Raw genomic sequence first — 19,908 nt, 5'->3', positions numbered from 1 at the left:
TTTTTAAGAATAAATACATTGTATTTATTCTTATCCGGGTCAAAGAGTTCACTTCCTGACCTGCTTCAGGGAGTGATTGAAAAAAACACTTGGGAAAAGCGCTTAGAAAAGCGCTTTTAACAAAAACGTACCGCCCACCCAAGTGTCAGGAATCACAAAAAAAGTGTCAAAAGACGCCCAACGCGAACGCCAACGCGATTGGAATGCAATGTGAACAAGGCATCATATCTATATTTTTTGGGGGGTCCTTCAAGTTAGCAGCAACAAAACATCTACATCAGGGGTGCCCATAGTGTAGATTGCAATCTACCGGTACATCGCAAAGGACTTCTGGGTACAACCCACACACTGCCTGAGCGACGTACATGTCGTGCTCTGTATCTTTGACTAGGATGAGCGTAGTGCAATATGTTGTCCTGAAGTTTTGCACAGAAGTGTAGAGGATTATGATGGTGTAAGGTAGGAAGCCATACATTTAGAAGCATTATGAGCATGATTCACCAAGCTTTTTCACCAGTTTTCCTCTGTTTTCACCTTATCTAGGTTACATTTTTAATCTTCCAAAGAGCAAAAATATAATATAATTAAGGTAAGAAAAGTAATATTGAAATAAAGTTAATCAGGAACAACTTACTTTGAGTGATTATTTTGCTTGAAAATGTGCTGAAAGGTTATTTTTATCAATTAGGTGATAAGTAATTTATGGGAAGTTTTGTAAATAGAGCATTTTGTAAATGTGCGCAACCATAACTAATGACCTAAGAAGATGGGTGCAGAACGCCAGCAAAATTCTGAAGAAGCCACAGCAGAGGTAATTCTTTATGCGGCAACTGAAAAAATTTGGAATCCCACGCGAGCTGCTCAGCAGTTTTTACACTGCCACAGCTAAGTCCATCATTTGCTCCTCTTTCATCGTCTGGTATGAAGGAGCAGCTGCTAACGACAAGTACAAGCTCCAAAGAGTAATTAATACTGCGGAAAAGCTCATAGAACCGCCCCTGGCACCTCTAGACCTCCTCCACACGAGTACATTTGAAATCGGCGCCAGTAGACTTGGGCGCAGGATACAGCTGTTATACGGCTGATCCTGCTTCTGCACAAGTCCGGGCCGTTTTAATTACTATTCCCCCTCCAGGCTGCCATGGATAGTGAGGGTATGAAATAATTCGGCTTCCAGCGATTGCTGGAGGCCGAATTATTGTGTTTTTTAAGCAACCTCGGCTCTGTCTTCTGATGACTCCGACGTTACTCACTGAGCGCTGCAATAGGAGTGATTCCTATTGTAGTCTATGGAGGCGCCGGCTGTGCCCAAATCTAGCAGCGCTGAAAAGCACTGCTCCGCTCCACACTGCCAGAATGAGAAAAAGAGCCCTATCGGGACGCGGTTTTAGACCCTTCCCTCCAGAACCACCAGACATAGGAGCACCTTCTTCCCCCAGGCAGTCCTCCTACTGAACTCCAGTCCCCCCTGGCAGGCCAGCCTGACTACATCACTCAGAGTCCCTTGGTCAACAGCATCTCCCCAGACGCCCACTCCGTGCTTCCTATGAAGGACTTTCCCCACACCCAAGCTGTTTATAGTCCTGTTTGTCCCCTTCTCGCTGTATGTATGCTTCTTATGCCTTTACCAATGCACATTTTCATGTTGTCAATCATGTTATAAATGCTATGTCTGTCTTGTGAACTACTGCCATTGCCATGTGTACGTCAGTTGGCGTACTTGGCGATTAAAGTTGATTTTGATTCTGCTACTGCTGACTACAGTTTTTGGTGGACACTGAGCATGATATTGTAAGCATGATATTGTGACTCTATTTGGTCAATCACTGTTCTATTTGGCTTACTGAGGAGGAATTTATGGTATGCTTTTAATTGGTGGGTCGTGGCAATCGCTGATGGACTGCTGCTGTGCATGTGCTGCAGTTGTGGCTTGCATCTGAAGGTAGATTCTACCTAGTAGATTTTAATTTGCAATTGTCAAAGAAACTCACATGCTGAAAAAAGTGTGGGTAATGATGCTGAGACTCTGTCTTTAGTCAGGATATAGAGATTTTTCTTGACTGATCAAAAGTTAAAGAAGTCACCGTAAGAAACAAATTCTCCCTAGAAGAATTTATTTACCTGTGTTAGCACTGCAAGAAAGATAAAGATGTCTTCTAAAGCCCCATACACCTGCTAGATGAAACTGGCCAAGTGTATGTACAGTGGCTCCTTATACATTGCCTAGCGATGAGCCTGGTGGATCGATTTGGCCAAGGGCATTGTTCTGCCCACTCACCCCACCTGACGCATGACATCACTCTTACACAGATATGCACCACAAAATAGTGAATAATGGGAGATCCATGATACCAGACAGTAACCAACTCTACTGGTACCATATCCTTTGCAGATGTTAATATATGAAGCACAGTGTGTCCCATGTAAGTCAAAGGTGTACCTTAGTTAGGTTACCTTAGTTAGGTAGTATACACACTGCTGAAAGGTATACATAATGACTTCATCAAGAAGGACCATAGACTCCTCACATGCCTCCAGGTCACTTGAAAGTAAACCGTCCTGGGAAGATCCTGCAACAAAGATATGATGATAATAATTCATACATAAATTAGATTTTTACATATATTGTTTATACTTGAAGTACAAATGAGAAACATGCATAGCATAGTGGTATAGTACTCTTGCCTTGAAGCACTAAAATACCAAGTTCGAACCTCAGACAACATGCTATCTGCACTGAGTCTGTATGTTCCCTCCTTGGTTGCACAGAGTTCTACAGAGTGTTCCAGTTTCCTCCTTCACCCCAAAAACTAGGTCAAAAGTCCATAATGGATGAAACCATAGTGGTTGGACAAACAGCTTGAATTTGCGTCTGGTGTGCTGATCATTCTTTGAACTTTTGGACACATTGGACCGTGCCATCCATATTTGGCTTTAGCACCCTCACTGCAGAGAGTAGATCTGCCAACACGCATCCTTTAAAATAATTTCCCTGTGTCTCTTCATCCCCTGTCCCTGTGTCTGTGCTTTTTCAGTTGAGCGCATGTGCAGGGACGCAGACACACTGCCAATAGAGCTTGCGTATTGTATGTTAAAAAATAAACGTGTGCGCGCAGTTCATGCTGTGTGCATTGCTAGGGCAACCGGGATGCAGTGGCGAGAGCAGGGGTAGATGGGGCTGGGGGTGGGCGTGTGCGGTGCACGGGCGTGCGCAGTGCGTGAGCGTGAAGTAAAAAGGTAGGGCGGGGGGTGGAGGCCACAGCCTAGTGCCCGTTTTTAAACGGCCCTTAGGCCTAGTGTTGGATATAAAAAGAGAACTTGTACTGAGTAAAATTATTTAAAATAAACACATGAGGTAACTTCAAATGAACATTACATAGTTACTTTGCCATCAGTTCCTCTCAGAAGCTCACCGTTTTCTTCTTACAGTGATCCCTTCCAGTTCTGACAACATTTTGTCAGAACTGAAATATACCAGTTGCTTTCAGTTATATATCAGCAGCTGTCAGTTACAGCTATTATTATTATTATTATTTTTTATTTATATAGCGCCAACATCTTCCGTAGCGCTGTACATAGTACAAACAAATAATGGGGAACAAATATACATAAGAAATACAAGACACTGTACAGTCATGACATTGAATAGAATAAATACAGATACATACATAGTTGATATGTAGTTGGTACATGTACATATGTTAAAATAACAGCAGTATGAGAAACACTAGGAGGAGGTCCAGCTGAGAGGAGAACTGATGTGTCCATGTTTCCCTATGACTCAAGTGGGCGATGTTACAGTTTAACAGTGTGCTGACCAGGAAGCTGTTATGGGGTAATGGCCATTTTTAACATGGAAGACAGAGAATTCTATTGATCACAGTACACAAACAGGATGCAGGAGAGGAAAAATAGATTGAGGAGTAGACTACACAGGAGGTAAGTATGACTTGTGTATATTTATTTTGACTTTTAATTTTCAGTTCAGGTTTTCTTTAAATTCTTAGACAGTAAGAGTGAAGATGGCCTTAAAAAAAAAGTCCACCCAGTGACTTCATTAAAACTTATTTAAGTTGCTTTGCAGCTACTAGTCTTAGCAACTTAATCCCTGATTTCACATGGCTCTAGGACAAAGAAGAAATAATTATGGTGCACTTATGTAATTATGGAGCACTTACTGATGCCCCTTTAATTATGTGCTTTTGGGCCATGTATTATGGATGATTCAGTTGTGGCAAATGAATCGCTATTAGTAGCCAGAACTAGACATAAATGCATCATAAAGAAGATGCCAGAGGCAGGAACTAATTGTGGGCATCTTGGTAAGAGAACTCGGTCACTTGTGTAAAGCAAACCTGAAGCGAAAATAAACTTATGGTATAATGAAAGGACTTCCATGATGCCAGCAGTGATGTAAGTCACACAACTGTCAACGTGGAGGGCTTTTGGACTGATCATATTTACCAGCACAGTTATGTCAGGAAGTTTATTTTACAATGGGATTGGAAACTGACCATCTCTAAAAAAAAAAAAAAATGCTAGGATCACACTCAGCCAGGTTCTACGGGTGGACTGCAAAGCAGATCCGATGTATGATCTATTGTCAATGTCCAATAAGCTCCTCCTACTCCGTTGTGTCCGTTGTACTGTAAAGTTCACAAAAAGAGTTGAGCGAGAACATTCTCGCACACAGCAAGTTTGCCAAGCAGTTTGGAGGTGAAAGCTCTGTAGTTTGGGGGGGGGGGGGGGGGGGGGGTTAACTCATCTAAGCCACCGCCTCCCTTTCAATGCGTTCTAAGATGCATTTCATATTCTTACACTTCCACCTTCTAAGCCAGAGCTTCTGCTCTGAAAGCCGTAGTGTAAAAAGCAGCTTAGAGGGCATAGGACGAGAGGCAGCTTAGGTAAGTTAACCTCCGCATACAAAGATCTAGCCTTTCTCACACTACAAGACAATCTTGCGTTTCACAAAAAAAAATTCTTCCTCATCTCTAGTCACAGGTAGCATTGCTATCAGGTCCAATTTCTGTCTGTTTGGGTTGGGACATTGTGTACCCAACCCAAACAGACAGTGCAATGGATGCAATGGACAACAGACGGAGCAGATCAATAGGAACATGTCTGAACAGCTCCTTTGTTCCTGCAGAGATCATATTTTCCTTGAGCAGGGACTGGAGTACTGTATGTCACTGATGAAGGTTTCCTAAGAGGCCTTGAAACAATTGTTTACTACATGATCTTGGCCTGGAGATTAAAGCATCATTCCACTTGAGGAACAGAGGTTTATACCCCCCTTGTGACCAGGCGATTTTTTACAATTCAGCACTTCGCAACTCTAACGGTTTAATGCTCCGTCATACAACTTAGCACCAAAATTAGTTTTACCTCCTTTTCACAAATAGAGCTTTCTTTTGGTAGTCTCTGATTGCTGCTGCTAGTTTTATTAAATAAAAATTATCTTTAAAAAAAAAATGTATCCCCCGCCCCAAAACTACTACGACTACGTGCTAAAGACACTACACAATACATACATGCCTATGACAGGGATTAGATTCTGAGCCCATCCGAGGGACAGTTAAGTGAAAAGGCAGTTCTCTGTACAGCGCTGCACTAGATCATAGTGCTGTACATGTTTTTTGCCATTTTACATGTAAATAACAGCCTGCCACCTCCAATTGTGGGCTGGCAGGCTGATCTCTGTGTGCTGTTGTGTTGACTGCAGGGAACATGCACTCGAGCGAGTGCTCGTTCCCTGCAAATCTCGCCTCTCACAAGATGACGCCATATGGCGTACAGGAGCCCCTCTTTGGCCGTCAATCTGTGTTATTAACCAGCTGTGTATGCGCAGACTCTACTTGGACTTCTATGTCTGACTCAGGAGCCCATTGTGTCTGGCTAGCTGCAGTACAACACATCAGTGGAAGGGGAATTCTGGTGGTCTGTCAGGTTTGTTGCACTTTGTATCTTGCCTTTAAATCATGTTTTTACAAATAACATTTATTGTGCACAAGTAGTTTCCATCCTACCTTCGGAGTCCCAGTCCTTTTCCATGTCCATAATTTTCTTCTGCACAAAGTTGAGAAGTTCCATGGAGTTTGCCATCCACAACATTAAAGGCCTCAGATCAGTGGCCACCTCATCAATTCCCAGCGTGCTCAGAAAACTCTTATCCTGCTGGCTGAAATAATCAAGAAAAATGTTCTTATCACTTTTATCAAGTAATTCATCCACAAGCAAGTCCACTTTCAGGAAGAAAAAAAAAGTCCATCTGTTGTTCGGTGTCAGGAAAGGAGAAATGTTTTTCATCAGTAGACAAATGAAAAAGCCTTTAAACGCAAAACAACAAATGCTAACAATCACTCTTTTCCTGAAATTATGTCACTGAAGCACGCAACCCACTACGAACAAATAATAAAGGCAAGTCAAACGTTAAAGTTAAACTCCAAGTAACCTCTCACCCACTGCCTATTGCGGAATGAATATTTATATCATGTATATTCCACTACTGGAATATATATGCTAATAAATGTACAATCACATGACCACTCTGGACTGTTAACTTGTCTGTCTGTAACCTTGTTGAGCAAGAACTATGGCAGTGTGCCATCACTGGGCTGTACCATAGCCAGGTTCTAGTAACATGGGGCCCCAGAGCAAAATTATTTAATCTGGGACCACCCAACAGACACCCCCAACCAAAAAAACAACATTAGGGGCCCTTTGCTGCAGCCACATTTCCCTCCTGGGTTCCTGAGCCAGCTACTGATCCTCCCCCCCCCCCCCCCCCACTCCCAATCACCTCCCAGCTTAACTTTGCTCCCTGGGGGCCCCTGCAGAGTGTTTGGTAGTGTAGTGTCCCAGCACAGGTGAGATGCTACTCTGCCAAAGACTCTGCAGAGGCCCTGGGGAGCAGCAATTAACATAAGATGGGGGGGCACCTGGTGGGCCCCTACAGGCTCTGGGACCCTGGGGCGATTGACACCTTTGCTTCTATGGTAGCATTCATTGAAAACCCACAAGGGACAGATTCTCGCCCACTGTAGGCGTAACGGATTTAAAGAGAGGCAGCTTATTGGGTCACAAGGCTAGAAAAGAGTGCATAAATGGTCATGTGTATACAGCTTCATGCTGATTTTACACTTGTTTTTTTACGTTGCGATGCAATGCTACATTTAGCAATGTTGTTCAAAATAAATAATGTAAGTCAAACTTTACTTGACATTTAGCAAACCCATTTTCTAGGGCTGGTAGTAAAAAGGTTCTCATATAGGTATTACAAATGACTTGCAACGCCATGGCTCCTTATTCAAATCTTGGCCAGGACACTATCTGCATGGAGTTTGTATGTTCTCACCACATTTGCTTGGATTTACTCTCGGTACTCCAGTTTCTTCTTAAATGCCAACATACTAGCAATATAATTGGCTTTGCCTCAAATTTGGCCTTAAACTATAGGGAAGTTAGACTATGACTCTGGTAAGGATCACATTGTGACCAGGCCGGATTTAACATAAAGCACTGTAGGCACTTGCCTACAGGCGCCTGATGATGGATAGGTGGCTCACTCCCCTCCCTGAGTGCTCCCCTCTCTCTTTCCTATGCAGAGTCCCGAACAAAGCGTAAAAGAGAGGTTACTTACCATGCTCTCAGTATTCCACTGACGAGATCTCCCTTCAGTTGGGTTCCACTGGCTACCTAATACTTGGGAGCACCTCTAGTTACTTAATACTGAGGGTACCTATGGCTACCTAAATGCTAAGGGACACCTGTAGCTTAAGGGCAAGGGAAGTAAGGGAGAAGTGATAGCTGGGACAGCCAGCACACTTGCGGTGCAGTTCGGTTGGGGTTTGTAGGTTCATGAAGGTTGAAGTCTAAGGTGCTAGGACATCTGTGCCTATACGCTCCTGTGATGTAAATCCGGGCCTGAATTGTGAGCTGCTCTGAGGGACAGTTAGTGTCATGGCTACGGATACTGTAAAGTGCTGCAGAGGATGTCATCGCTAACAGCAATAATTATAATAGGACATACTCGGCAGTAGAATACTAGTACTGTATATATCATAATAGGTTAAACATGCTATTGGTTCCATTCAAACCAAAAGAAGTCGATAGTGTCCAAATCCATCAGATTTCCTCTGTCATGTATATCATAGAAGGTCTTAAAGAGACACTTAAGTCAGAAAAAAAAAAAGAGTTTTACCAGCCCCCTGCAGCAGTCCTGTGCCCTCGCAGCCACTCACTAATCCTCTGGTCCCCCGCTGCCAGCTAGTTTCGTTTTTGCCGACAGGCCCGTCAGGACTGGCCACGCGTAGCTTTTTCCGCATTCCCGACTGTAATTAGTGCTATTGCGGGCCGGAACGCGTACAAAAATACGCATTTCCGCATTACGAACGCGTAGATATGCGGCAACGCGTATTCTTGTACGCGTTGTGGCCCGCAATAGCGCTAATTACAGTCAGGAATGCGGAAAAAGCTACGCGTGGCTAGTCCTGACGGGCCTGTCGGCAAAAACGAAACTAGCTGGCAGCGGGGGACTAGAGGATTAGTGAGTGGCTGCGAGGGCACAGGACTGCTGCAGGGGGCTGGTAGAAGCCCCAGGTGAGTAAAACTCTTTTTTTTTTCTGACTTAAGGTTCACTTTAAGGCGTGTACACATGAGCACAGACTGCTAACAGGCAGCTGGCACTCAGTAAAAGAAAACTATATCAGTCTCTGCCCATCCTGTAGAGCCCTCCTGCAGACTGAGGGAAGTCCTGCAGAGAGCTGTTAAAACAAGGGATGTAACATCATCAGCTATTTGCAGTCTGCATTCATTTTGCTGGCATATGGTGTTAAAGAAAGTCATTTCTTTACTAAGCCAATATTAGTTTTACGCCACCCATTGGGTGGTCCCTTGAGGTGCTGGCATAAGTTTTAGTTGTTAAAAGGTTACTCCTCTTCTGTAGAAGAATTTATGTAACATTTGTCGTCATTATGCAAGCCATTTTTTACCTGAATGCCTTTAAAGCGGACCTGAACTCAGAACTTCCTCTCTGCTCTAAAAAAAATCATTTATATGTTACAGCTGATACAAATACTGCAATACATCTGCAGTGTGTATACTTCCTGCTTTCATGAAAGCAGACATAGGGTTAACATCCTGTGTTTACAAATTAGCTGCTCTGCTGAGGCAGCCAGCTGACACAGCTTAGAGATCAAACTACATGTGATTAGTCATAGATTGAAATTAGACAGGCTAAACTCTCTAAATATATACAGGGTGCATTTCTCTGTTTTCCTTCTGTCCTGTACAAGAGTTTAGGTCCACTTTAAATACTACTTTTCAACTTCAGCCAGTAGCTGTAACATTCTCTTTTAAGGATACTCACTGGAAACCATGGAAACAGTATACAATGTGATTTAAAGATATGCAGATTACACCATTGTCTGTTTAACTCATTGGTTGTCCACACAAAGCAGGAGGAAATTTGACTGCATCACTTTGCACACCTATAACTCTGCTGGGTTTACTCTAATGACAAATTCATCACACAGGGAAAATAGATAATGATGAGAAATCTTACATATCACTAGGGGAGTTAGCTCTGTATATACGGCATCTTCCCAATAGCGGAGAGTAAAGGTGACCATACAGTTATAGATTTGCAGCAGATTCAACCATCAGACCGATTCCTGTCAGATGCCTGTCAACAGGGCAGTTTATAGGCTAAATTGCACCCTGGGCAAGGGTGTAAAAATTGCGCCCTCTTCCCCCCCACCCCCGTGGACATGCGAGCCCTTACTCTTTAGGGATAGTCACACAACCACAGGTCACAAGTAGATCTGCCTACTTACCAGTGACCAGCCGCTCATCCAGGAGGAAGCAGGGACCAGGAAAACACACAGACAAAGAGAGCCCGGAAAGCCGACTCCTCCATGGGCGCCGCGCACTGACAGCCTGCAGTACCTCTACAGGACATCAGGTGTCATTATGCGGTGGTGACGTTTCTAGCTGATTCAATCAGAGCAGTCGAATCGCCCATCGACCAATGGCGGAAATCGACCAGTGTATGGGCCCCTTAAAGCAAGACAGCTTTCACAGTGAAATATGCAAAGATTAGAAGCCGTGGTCTGTATCAGCCAGGGTCCTCAGAGTAATGACAGGTGTGCCTACGTAATGCTAGGAACACACCACAAATGTTCTGGCAAAATTCAGATTGCACATGCTGGAAATTATCAATCTGGCAGGTAAATCTGCCAGAAAATTGTAAGGTGTGTACCTAGCATTACACAATTCGATTAACAGATTTGATCAGTAAAAGGATGATCTGAAAAGGACTGTATTTGTTATTGGAAGAATGGGGACACATTTCAGGCCCCTTTCACACTATGTCCATTGCGTCACAACAGACACTATCAATTGCATCACAAGATTCAAGATCTTGACCAGGGTGCAAGTCCTGGCTCAATCCAGTACATAAAACACTAATGCTGGGAATGAGATTTTTTTGTCAGATAGATGGTTCGATAGATAATTTCCAACAGGTCCGATCTGATTTTCGATCATTTTTCTGATCGATTTCTCATAGAAGGGAATGAAAAACGACTGAAAAAAAAATCAATCAGACAGTAAATCTGAAAAATCTCATTGTGTATTCCCAGCATAGGGAGTCTTTAGACAAGGCTCTCTATTGATCCTGGATGCCCATGGAGCACACCCTAAGTGGCTTCAGCCGTTTTAGTCCGCCAGGAGAAAAGAGCAATATAAATGTTATGTGTCTTCTCTTGTCTTGAAATCAGAATAATGAATGTAAAAGTGGGTATCCTGAATAACATACAGTATCTTATATCTGGTATGCGCTTCTCAGAGCTGAGCACTATCCTCCTCACATATATCTAAAACATCACACATTCTGTAATCCAAGTCTCTATTGCAATGTAAACGTCCTTGAGAAAATTTGACACAGTCCCTTTAAATCCTTGGACGATCAGTAAACAGCGTGAACATCCACCATGACAACAATGTTATGTACACTTATACGCTTACCAGACAACTTGGCTGACCGGATTAAAGATCAGCAACAACGCTTGTTGGGGTTCCACCCCTTACACACTGGCAAACTGCGACCTCCAATCCTTAGGATAAGAAAGGACAAAAACTCCACATAGCGTAATACTGTTAATCTTTCCAGACACCTCTTGTGCTCAAACATGCAATTTTTTATATCAGATGATTGAATAATTGGGGGGTTCCCTGTTATGATTTTCTTAAACATTATATATATGGAGTTTTATGTATAATTATGTATGTATAAGTGGGAATTGAGTGTCACACTGTATGGGGTTTATATTGCAGAATATGGAAAATATATGTACAAATTAATGAGTGTATTGCACAAGGAGTAGGGGTAAATATGGCAAAAAAGTTCAGTGGATTTATAAAGATATATTCATGAGGGATAATGAATGCACTAACATGATGACTTGAGACCAGCGAATGTGCTTATGGGGGCGCAGGGATATGGACCAGGCCTGATTGGAGCATATATCACTAATTGGATGAGTATTATTCTAGAGGTGGGGATGGAGTTTAAGGTATGGGATACGCTACAAATATTCCGCACCGGGAGGGATCGCGACATACGGTGCGAGTACTGAATTTGGTACACTTGGGATTATGGGTAATGTAGTCTGGTAATGGGGAGAATCACGTAGTCAGGGGGGAAGCATCGCGGTAGGTTGAGGAGAAGGAAAACGATATTACGCTGGTGGCCCTCGGCAGTAAATGTCAGAGGGAAGTATCGCGGTAACTCGCGGTGGTGTTACACGTCATGAAGAGGGGATCCTGGGTAAGGTAGTCCTGGGAGAGTGGAGATGTTTTATGAGGAGCAGTGAACAAAACGATAGGTTAATTGCACACTGGGTAATCATTATGAAAAGTACAATAGCGGTGAGATAAGAATTTGACATATATTAATGGATAATTGCAATATGGTAACAGAAGGGATGGGCTGAGATGGACTATAAGAGGCGTCCTCACACTGTCACTAGCCAAGCCCCTGATGAGTCAGCAGTGACGAAACCGGTAGGGCGGAGCCTGGGATGCAGTGAGACGCCAGCCCCACGTGGATTTTAAGATATGCGCATTTTGAACAGCTGTTTGTGAGTGTAATTTTACATTTTATCTACTTTTAATAAACGGTATTATGCTATGGAGATCTTTGTTTGAGTTTCAAGGTGCTGAGGGATTATGAAATCATCTATAAAAGCCAAGCGCAATTTGCTGGTTCCAAAGAGGGTCAGCCATTGCATCTGGTGAGCTGCTCAAAGTATTTTGGTGGAGGTTTATTTTCACCCAAAATTGCATGTTTGAGCACAAGAGGTGTCTGGAAAGATTAACAGTATTACGCTATGGCCTCGATTCATAAAAGTGCCTGCGAGCGGGGAAAGTCGAGCGGGGAAACACCGCTGTCGGTATTTCCGCCTTCAGGGTGGTAATTCATAAAAATGTTGCCTGTTGTGACAGGCGTGCGGAGATACTCCGCTGTAGGCAGGCGTTAGGCTGTCGGGAGACATGCGGAAGCCGGAGAAGCAGGCGGAATCCCTCCGTGCGGTGTTCTCTCTGCAGCTGCTTGGGAGGTCTGTCCCATTCACTGCAACGGATTCCGCACGCTTCTCGCCACATCAGAGGTAGCGGTAATACCCGTCCGCATACCGCTACCTCTAATCTTTATGAATTGACATTTGTTACTTTTGCTGTGATAATCACCGCGCAAGGCGGTGATTGATCACTCTGCTCGTGGATGTCGGCTTTTCATGCGGAAAAAGCCTTTATGAATACATATTTTGCTGTGTGGTCGGTAAAGCGAGCGGCTTTCTGCATTTCCTCATGCGGAAATGCTTTATGAATCGAGGCCTATGTGGAGTTTTTGGTCTTTTCTTATCCTAAGAATTGGAGGTCGCAGTTTGCCAGTGTGTAAGGGGTGGAACCTCAACAAGCGGCGTTGCTGATCTTTAATCCGGTCAGCCAAGTTGTCTGGTGAGCGTATAAGTGTACATAACATTGTTGTTGTCGTGGTGGATGTTCACGCTGTTTACTGATCGTCCAAGGATTTAAAGGGATTTTCTCAAGGACGTTTACAGTGCAATAGAGACTTGGATTACAGAATGTGTGATATTTTAGATATATGTGATGAGGATAGTGCTCAGCTCTGAGAAGCGCATACCAGATATAAGATACAGTTGACTGAGGGAATACCCCCTTAAAGGGAATGCGCACCTGAGTTTAGCTGTAGAATATATATAAAATCTTGGTAAAGTCTAATCGGTGGGAAAAGCACAAAAACCACTTTGCAAGAAAGTATCCTGAATAACGTACTCCATTCTACTAGATGTCCTACAGTGCCTACAGATGATTGAGGTTTACAAGTGCTGTTTAGGTTCCTTAGCATTTGCTGGTATGTAACATGTCCAGATATTACCTGCATCACTTATGCAAGGCATTGTATGTAAAAAAAAAATTCCCAACTTTTTCTTCAGACAAAGGAAAAGCCATCATATTTTAAAGAATGTGTAATACTTTAAATACTTAATATATCAACAAAGCATTTTGCATTTTGAATGATGAAGTGAAACAAGAATAAGGCCGCTAGGAACAAAAATAAATACAGTACAGGATCAAAAATGGTGTGAACTCTCACACACCAGGGAGACTGATAAACAGGATGGCCCCAGCATCTCAGATTCTTGGTTTCCATGCATTTTAAGCGTCATGAATAAAACATTGAAACACAATGCATATTCCTTGTAACAGTCAGGACATGGCTAAATAATTATACTGTATACAGATCAAGAACAAACACTCTTCTTTCTGTTCGGGGCCCAGCTGGGAATTCCATATACACTGTGGAAAGTACACAGTCCCAGATGTTGGCGAGTGTTATTGTACCAGACTGCAATGAGAGATACGCGGCAGGTCACATGAGATCTTGTAAAACTGCAAATGTCCACCCATTTCAGCTATTCCTCTGCATCATACATGAGAATTTATAAGAATCAGCAAATATGTAGAAAGTATTTACTGCCTAGCTCTTTTATAACTTAGCTTTATATACATATGAAATGTTCATGGAAATTCATGAAATAAACATTCATGAACATTTACAGCAGTTCTCCAGGCCAAAATATAAACACATTTTCTTTCAAACCCCATTGTGCAATAAGCCAAATGGCAATTGAAATATGCATCATGTTTTCCCCACTTCTTAGAAAATAACCCAAATTATCTCCATTAAAAATGAAATGTAGAACTAGCTCTCTCCTTTTCCTCTCAGTTTCCACGGGCAATCAGTCAGAGAAGGAGGGAATGGGGCGGAGCAGGAGAAGCACCCATGTACTGCCCAGATAAACAAACAATGGTACTCAATTCAAGTTAGCACACCTGATTCTTCTGCTGGCATGCAAGTTCATGATTACAGCATCTGTCATCCAGACAGCATCTGCAGGTGTGGTCAGAAAGAGCTTGCTGGATGGTGTTTAGCTCTGTATCGTTTTAGGGACATAAAGAGAGTATTTGCATATTCAGTAGCAATGCATGATGGGATATCTTTCTGTTTTTTTGCTAATTGGCTGCGCTTGCGGTTGGGGAGAGGGAAAAGGGGCCCCCCACAGAGGTGATTGTTACGCCCATGGCTGTACATGTGGTGGCGGGGGGGGGGGGCTAGTGGGGTCATGCGGTTTGCATCCAATGCATTGCCCTTGGTGGATAAGTCCCCTGGCTATGTGTGTGTGCATGGGGGGGGGGGGGGGGGATAACCAGAGGTAGGGGAAGCAAAGGGAGGTGGTCCCATGACTAGTTCTCATGCCACTGGTTGCATTATCATTTTTAATAAATTGGGCTAAGTTAGGATGGAGAAGGCGGACATTCAGAAAAGGGCTACCATTGCGGTCCTAGGAAACATGTACAATAGCCATTAGTGCTCCAGAAAAATGTTACGGATTTCTTTGTGTCAGACACTGTTTCAAACCAGGTCACAAAAGTCTTAAAGTAAACCTATGGAGATTTGATGGCAGCAAACAAGTGGAAATTGTGTATATTATACAGCTTTGTCACCTCAGTGGCACTGTTACTAGCAAGGCTCTAAGAATGGAAATAGTTTTTAATAACACTGAAATGGAAAAGGATTTGTACAGTAATGACATATTTATGGCAATGTTTTATGGAAAATTAAATTTCACTTAAAAATTGGACGGCTGCCTGGCTGTCAGACTGATCTTTTGTCTTTAGTAGTTTCTGAGTCTCACACCTGCATGCCACCTGGCCTGCGTACTCGTTCACTCAGAGATTCCGAGAGTCAGATATTCTGAACATAATGAAAAGATAAGATAAGTATTATTTTTTAAAGGATTTCAAAAACAAAATCCTCCATATCCTTGAAAAGTATGGAGAGTCACATGACCCAGATATCTTTCTAGATATCCTCCTAGTCTTCCTCTCATAAAAGGGAAACCTGACCTCTGGGATGGAGCACAAGCTCTTCTACCTTGCTGTGTAGGGATGAGGTTCCTCCATCTGAAGTATCAAATGAACTCAAAGGTATTTTCTCTTTACAGGGCTGTAAAATATAAAAGGAATAGCTGACCCTTCTAAAAATACCACTTGTTTGGCTGTCATTCTAAGTTGACTTTTTAGCAGGCCCGGGTTTACAGGAGCCAATAGGCACAGATGTCCTAGCACCGTATACTTCGCCCTCTATGAACCTACAAACCCCTCGCCGAATCACACCACAAGTATGTTGGCTGTCCCAGCTGTCACTCCTCCCTTATTTCCCTTGCCCGTCATAGGTAGCTACAGGCGCCCCTTAGTATTCGGTAGCCAGAACTACCCTCAATATTAAGTAGCCAGAGGTGACCCTGACTGAAGAGAGATTTCATCAGTGGGTGAGTAACCTCTCATTTATACTCTCATCAGGACTCTGCATAAGGATGAAGGGAGAGAGGCACTGATTTGGACATGGGCATTGGTGGGCATCTAAAAGGCACTTGTGCAAAATATTGGTAATTGGGCACCCAAACAGTGGGTAGGGTGCCCGGTGCAGTAATAGTAACTGATCAGCTACAGAAGTAGCCTATCTGATACTATGTAGGGATAGAATACTGCATCTGATTGTATGTTCATAGAGTTTGGGCTGTAATAGTGGTCATCTCAGCACTGGAGGGAGAAACTAGTGTTAGGCACTTTGAGGGTTACTATTAGGCAATAGGTGGTGGTGGGTTGGTAGGTTTAAGCACTAGGAGGGGATGGTTCAAGTGATGGTGGTAATGTAAATTATCGTATATACTTGTCTACTATACGTATAAAAATGTAGGTCTGACTCACTAAATAAAACTATGGGGGTAACTTGTACTTGAGTTGGACTGATAGCCGGAGGGGGAGGGGGGTGCACTTCAGGGCAAGCCACAGTGCCAGCATGCTTTATAACCCCTCCTCCCATTATCGCCTTTTGCTTTGAAGAGTACTACTTTGTATAGCTTACTTTTGATATGAGAAGGTTTTAGAGGCATACATTGCCTGTGAGACACTGACATTTTTACCAACCAATGGCTGCAACACTGAGCACACTGAGTAATGTGTGTATTTTTAGTGCACCAATTTACCCAGTGGTAAGTGACATTTTCTTGATAAGACAAAACAAATAACATTTATATTGTGCTTTTCTCCTGGCAAACTCAAAGCGCTTGAGCTGCAGCCACTAGGACGCGCGCTATAGGCAGTGGTAGTGTTAGGGAGTCTCTTCCTGTTCAGGTCCTGGCTTACTGACCAGGAAGATGCCAGATTTAAACCCAGGCCTCTTGTGTTAGAGGCTAGAGCCCTTAACCATTACACTCCAGCCACTAAAAGAAAACACAGGTCTGAAAGTCCTGGCCATGTGGTGCAGGCACTTGCAGTGATGCCAAACACCAGAGAAGGCTAGAAGTCACACCAGCGCACAGGTGAGACTTTAGGGCTCTTTCACACTAGAGGCTGCGGTAGAAAAGGCTGAAAGTCAGCCTTTTGCTTAACGCCAATACATAGCGTTTTCAAAGCGTTTTCAAAGCCTTTTGAAAGAGTTTTACAGCCCATATGAAAACGTCCTTTTTTTTTCTTCTATAAAAATAAGTGAACAAGATAGCTGTAAAACGCTTTGAAAAGGCTTTGAAAACGCTGAAGTTGGCGTTTTCCATTGACTATCATTGAAACGCCAAAAGCCAACTTCGGCTGTTAACAGCCCTGAAAAAGCTCCTGGGAGCGTTGAAACGCAACGCTCCAAAATGCCGAGTTAGATGTGAAAGGTAAAATGAAAGTCTATGGACTTTCTTTTACCTAGCAAAACGCCAACTTCGGCCGTGGCGTTAAAACGCCGAAAAATCCCTCTGGTGTGAAAGGGCCCTTACTGAACATGGGCAGCTGGGGTGACACTTTGATACTTATAGGTTGGCACTAGGCTGATTTCTTATAAATTTCATGCTAAAACTATCAGAAATCTGCCTGCAGTGTATGGACAGGCAAAAGATCTCTGATCAGATTTGCAAGGATCTGTCTCATGGTCGATCTGCCCAGATATCGAGTGATATATATGAAGGTCCATGCCCACAACCCGGTTTTTCAGCCCACTTTTTTACAAAATAAACATTCATTTCTAGCAATATCCTGAAACATCATTTAACAAGAAATTGTTAAAATGTTAACTATGCAGGCCACCCGACCATCATGATGGATCACTGAAAGAGCAATCGTTCAGATCCCATTAAACTTTCACAGTAATCATCATGATCCTGTAAACAATTTTTTTTTCCATTTGCAAACAACACTTGCAGATTGGGCCAGATGGACTGGGGAACGTTCATTCGTCAGCAGAGATCCCACTCTCCACCTGGCCGTGGTCACTTTAGCTTTAGATTGCATGTGTAAGATCCTGTCAACAAGCACAGAAGCCTGAGGCTGGCAATGTCTAGAATGTCAGTCTGACAGCTCTCTAAATTTTGTGGATATTTTTAGAAATATTTCATTACAGCATTGTGTCTAAGGGATTGGATGATGGCTATGGTATCCAGGGCTGTTTGCTGAAAATGAATCTTTGTACTTATTGTAATATATCTCTGTTAATTATAATAATATCTCTTACTGGAAGGTCCTGAATATACGTCCTATGTAATTCACAGACAACACCACATCTCTGAATCCAACAACTTGCAGCAGATCTGAGGAGTGCCACAAGGAAATGGATAGAAATCACAGGAAGTCATCACTACTCACTTTTCTGGTTGTTTGTCTCCAATTTCTTTAATCTTCTCCTGTCCAGACAAAGCAGAGACATTGTTATTTCTACAGACTTGTAGAGAGAGAAATACATTAAAGAGATCTCCCTGTTATGTCTGAGGGCTCAACAAACAGAAGACACCTATTATCTTAAAAATATGACTTTCTATATAAACTAAAACTAGCCACTGACATGAGGGCCATCACATGAGTAGACACAATCCCACATTTATTAACTCACCATCAGACCAAGCTAACAGCTGGTTGGTTACTCTACTGCTGCAGTAGTTTTTTTTTAGGCTTTATTCAATCACATTTACAGTACATTCGTAAAAAGTGGCATTGTTTTCTCCAACCTATCTACCAAGAGATAGGCTTTGCCTCAATCCAACAACGCCCCCCCCCCCCCTTCCCCCATGCAACAAGGTCCTGGACAAGCATGAGGTTCAACTTATGCGGAAACGGCAAACGTGACTATCCCCATGTAACCAGGAAATATGCTAATTTCATAAAAGTTCATCAAGGTCACTGGGGCAGTTGGGAAGAAGAATTTGAACCTCCACGGAGCACCCTCTCCTTTCCTGGTGTTTATTTTTAATGACCAGGCAGGGGATTACCTGTCCTACAACTATACAAAGGCAGCACTGATAGGGGGACGCCAGGTCACTACAAGTGACATACAAGTGAGAGTGTCCTTCTTGTGCATGCAAGCTCTTTTTCACCAGAGGTGTACTGAGAACTGGTGTGGGGGGCGCTGGGCCTTTGTATCAGTACAGTTATTACACAAATTTGTGAGGGAATGGAAGGGAAAAATATATATATTTCTCTACTAAAAAATGTGATTGATTGACTCTAAACTTTATTCCCATCCTGTAAATTGATATATTACTAATTTTAAAATATTAATATGAAGGAAAGTGAACCAGGATAGAAAGGACCAGTGTGGTTTGAATTATAAAACAACATATTTTTCTTATGAAATCTTTATGGTATGCGTGCCTAGGGGTGCGATGGGGTGTGGCAGGGGCATGGCTTAAGTGTCCCTCTTTCTCATTTCAAAAAGTTGTGAGGTATGCAGGGGCGTAACTAGACATCACTGGGCCCGCTGCAAAACTTTGGATGGGCCCCATGGGCCCCATGCCACCCCCCCGCTTTCTTTCTGCACAGGAAAACCGAGGACCAATGTGTTTTCCCCATGCAGATAAAAACACTTAGACTTAAAGGGGAACTGAAGAGAGGTATATGGAGGCTGCCATGTTTATTTCCTTTTAAGCAATACCAGTTGCCTGGCAGCCCTGCTGATCCTCTGTCTCTAATACTATTAGCCATAGCCCCTGAACAAGCATACAGCAGATCAGGAGTTTCAGACTTCAAAGTCAGATCTGACAAGACTAGCTGCATGCTTGTTTCTGGTGTTATTCAGATACTACTGCAGAGAAATAGACCAGCAGGTCTGCCAGGCAACTGGTATTGCTTAAAAGGAAATAAAAATGGCAGTCTCCGTATACCTCTCTCTTCAGTTCCCCTTTAAAGGAAATATCAGGCAATCTATGCTACCCCTAGATCTACTTACCCAGGGCTTCCTCCAGCCCCTTGCAGCCGACAAGTGCCTCCGTGTTCCCAGTACATACA

At 43.1% G+C, this 19,908-nt stretch overlaps 1 protein-coding gene across 3 annotated transcripts in view; it reads right to left on the bottom strand.

Moving 5' to 3' along the window:
- Positions 1 to 19,908, bottom strand: part of RASIP1 (Ras interacting protein 1) — a 79,745-nt gene that overhangs the window by 19,443 nt on the left and 40,394 nt on the right. For all 3 annotated transcript variants that reach the window (XM_068241063.1, XM_068241064.1, XM_068241066.1), the window contains exons 6-8: positions 18,274 to 18,311; positions 6,027 to 6,178; positions 2,455 to 2,570 (exon numbers count right to left, since the gene is read on the bottom strand). In XM_068241063.1, the coding sequence (XP_068097164.1) occupies positions 2,455 to 2,570; positions 6,027 to 6,178; positions 18,274 to 18,311 (306 nt within the window). The remainder of the gene's footprint in view (positions 1 to 2,454; positions 2,571 to 6,026; positions 6,179 to 18,273; positions 18,312 to 19,908) is intronic.

This window comes from Hyperolius riggenbachi, chromosome 6 (genome assembly GCF_040937935.1).
Source record: "Hyperolius riggenbachi isolate aHypRig1 chromosome 6, aHypRig1.pri, whole genome shotgun sequence".
Taxonomy (NCBI): domain Eukaryota; kingdom Metazoa; phylum Chordata; class Amphibia; order Anura; family Hyperoliidae; genus Hyperolius; species Hyperolius riggenbachi.
The sequence above is the reverse complement of the archived record's forward strand: the minus strand, read 5'-3'. Positions and strand labels throughout refer to the sequence as shown.